This window comes from Sinocyclocheilus rhinocerous, unplaced genomic scaffold, assembly GCF_001515625.1.
Source record: "Sinocyclocheilus rhinocerous isolate Xijiao unplaced genomic scaffold, SAMN03320098_v1.1 scaffold1246, whole genome shotgun sequence".
Classification (NCBI taxonomy): domain Eukaryota; kingdom Metazoa; phylum Chordata; class Actinopteri; order Cypriniformes; family Cyprinidae; genus Sinocyclocheilus; species Sinocyclocheilus rhinocerous.
The window spans coordinates 214,895-217,820 of NW_015630543.1; the positions used below are offsets into that span (position 1 = coordinate 214,895).

The window sequence follows — 2,926 nt, forward strand, 5'->3', positions numbered from 1 at the left end:
AAATATGCAAGTAATATGCATGCTAGTTAATAGTGAGAATTTATCTCTAAACTAACGTTACCCAAAAATCACTATTACGGTTGTATTACATTACATTTAGTTCTGCATTCTGAACACAAACACCAGTATTATGTTGAGTTTGTGCATCATCCTGCAGTGTTTGTGCTCCAGACATGAATGGTTCCTCAAATCATGTGTCTTGTTAAAGGGGTCATCGGATGCCCATTTTCCACAAGTTGATATGATTCTTTAGGGTCTTAATGAAAAGTCTATAACACACTTTTGTTAAAATTTCTCAATGGTAGTGTAAAACAACACCCTTTTTTCCTTGTCAAAAACAGCTCTGCTCACAGCAACCCGTTTCGGTGCATGTCCCTTTAAATGGTAATGAGCTCTGCTCACCAATGTTACCTCTAATTTTTTTTTTCTTGCGGAGCTAAATTTTTCAGCCCCCTGAGCAAAAACACTCTTTATACCAGACCTGTACAGCGCACACACACAAAAATTTTGTAACTTTTAACTTTAATGTGCTGTTTATATTTAATTTGACCCTTGATGTGTAACTAAATGATGTACATATTTGGTTACCTGAGAAAACATTTTTTACAGTATAATACACTGCCATTTAAAAGTTTGGTATCAGTAAACTTTAATCAGTTGCTCCATTTTTGGTGGATGATAAAGCAGCTAAAAATTCTGACATTAAAGGAGGGACGGCATAATTAGAGACCAGAACATCACAGCAGCGCTCAGCAACCACACGGCTAAAACACACAATAAAGCCAACATATAGCATTTTATAAATGCATCCGTGTATTTTTTTTTCTCATTCTGTTTCTCGTCTTTCAGGATTTTAAAGTGTCCCAGGATAAGACCGGACAGACAAGAGTAGGCGATCTGTCCGCTGAGGACATGAAGAAGGTTCGCAGGCTTGTTCTGATCGAGATGAGCGCTCTGTTCGACACGTGTGGCATCGAGGTGAAGGCTCATAAAGCTCTCAAGGTCAAAGTGAGAGGTCAGTGCCTCTGATATGTGTTCAGAATCAAAAGACTGGATCTGAAAATGCTCTCAGACCTTTGAGTTCACTGTATGTTTTCCTTGCACACTGCTAAACATTTCACATCCGTTTTGTTCACACATGTGCATGCTGGAGACAAAGCCCACTATAAAAAGAGCACTTTCATGTCTGATCTTTAATTGGTTTTGATGATGATTCATGTAATTGTGTGTGAACATGCGAGCACTGAATCTGAAGCTGGTTGTGACTGTATTGTTTTGTCTTCCGTAGAGTCGGGTTTGTTTGGTGTTTCTCTCTCTACGCTGCTGGAACAAGACCAGCGGAGGATCCCGGGAACCAAAGTGCCTCTTATCCTGCAGCATGTAAGAGAGCAGAGACTTAGAACTGTAACCAAGCAAACATGATGGTAACGCAGACCAGGGGCATTAACTCGGAAACTACTACAAATCTACCTGTCATCCTTTGAGATTGGAAGCATTTATATTTCCCAGCAGTAATGGCACCATTATTTTGAGTTCAGTGCAAGAAGTCCGATAGTACAACTGTCCAGACCTGAATGTCAGAGACTTGAAGATGGGCTAGAAAACCCTAGCGGTCACATTTTGGTATTTGCTAAAAGTGCTCAAATACTCTTAACAACCACTGAAACATCTTTATAGTAACCTTTTAGCAACACCCTGGCAACCAAACACAACCTCCTTCATTACAAGAAATCTGACTGTATTTATTAACTACATGTACTTACTATATGGTTAGGATGTTAGGATGAGGGTTTGGCTTAGGTTTAGTTGCATGCAATTATGCATAATTTATTGTTATGTAACAAGGACACCATAAAATGTTATCAAATACTTTTTAGGGCCAGTACATTTTTTAAAAGAAAATACTGTTTATTCAGTAAGGATGCATTAAATTGATCAAGAGTAAAGACATTTTTAATGTTACAAAATATTTCTCTTTCAAATAAATGCTGTTCTTTTGAACTTTCGATTCATCAAAGAATCCTGAAAAATAAAATGTGTCACAGTTTCCACAAAAATATTGAGCAGCACAACTGTATTCAACACTGATAATAATCAGAAATGTTTCTTGAGCAGCAAATCAGCATATTATAATGATTTCTGAAGATCATGTGACACTGAAGACTGCAGTAATGATGCTGGAAATACAGCTTTGATCACAGAAATTGTAAAAAAAAATACAATATATTTACATAGAAAAGAGCTGTTTTAAATTCTAATAATATTTCACTGTTTTTACTGTATTTTTGAGCAAATAAATGCAGCTTTGGTGAGACTTCTTTCAAAAGCATAAAAAAAAATCTTACCAACAGCAAACTTTTGAGTAGTAATATACATATGATATGTGATCTGCTGATTTAAACTAGCTCCAAAACGCACAGTAAGATATTAAACGTTTGTTTCCAGTTGATCTCTCATATAGAGGAGCAGGGTTTAGACACAGAGGGTGTGCTGCGGATCCCTGGAGCCGCTACTAGAGTGAAGGTGAGACAGATTCTAGCATACACGATTAACATCATCACATCAGGACGCTACTGTAATGTGTCTGTTGTTTCCCAGGCCGTCTGTCATGAGCTGGAACACAAGTTTTACGAAGGCGTGTTCCCGTGGGAGAGTCTCAAACAGCACGACACAGCCAGTCTCCTGAAGCTGTTCATCAGGGAGCTGCCCTATCCTCTGCTTACCGTCGAGTACTTCAATGCCTTCGTCTCTGTGCTGAGTGAGTCCCACTCCACCCTGTACAGTGACAATAAATCGCAATCGCGATTAGGCAGAATCTGTGATTGTCATGTGCATCTTGTCAGTGAAGCACGGTTCTGTGATCAGCAGTAAATCTCCATCTGAAGGCCAGAGAAACCCAGGAAATCGCTATAGCCATTGCTGACTA

General features: G+C 38.7%; 1 protein-coding gene across 1 annotated transcript in view; it reads left to right on the forward strand.

Annotated features, from left to right (window-relative positions):
- Nucleotides 1-2,926, forward strand: part of LOC107740524 (rho GTPase-activating protein 18-like) — a 59,073-nt gene that overhangs the window by 39,653 nt on the left and 16,494 nt on the right. Inside the window, exons 6-9 of the mRNA XM_016552974.1 lie at nt 850-1,015; nt 1,289-1,380; nt 2,446-2,523; nt 2,599-2,762. Of these exons, the coding sequence (XP_016408460.1) occupies nt 850-1,015; nt 1,289-1,380; nt 2,446-2,523; nt 2,599-2,762 (500 nt within the window). The remainder of the gene's footprint in view (nt 1-849; nt 1,016-1,288; nt 1,381-2,445; nt 2,524-2,598; nt 2,763-2,926) is intronic.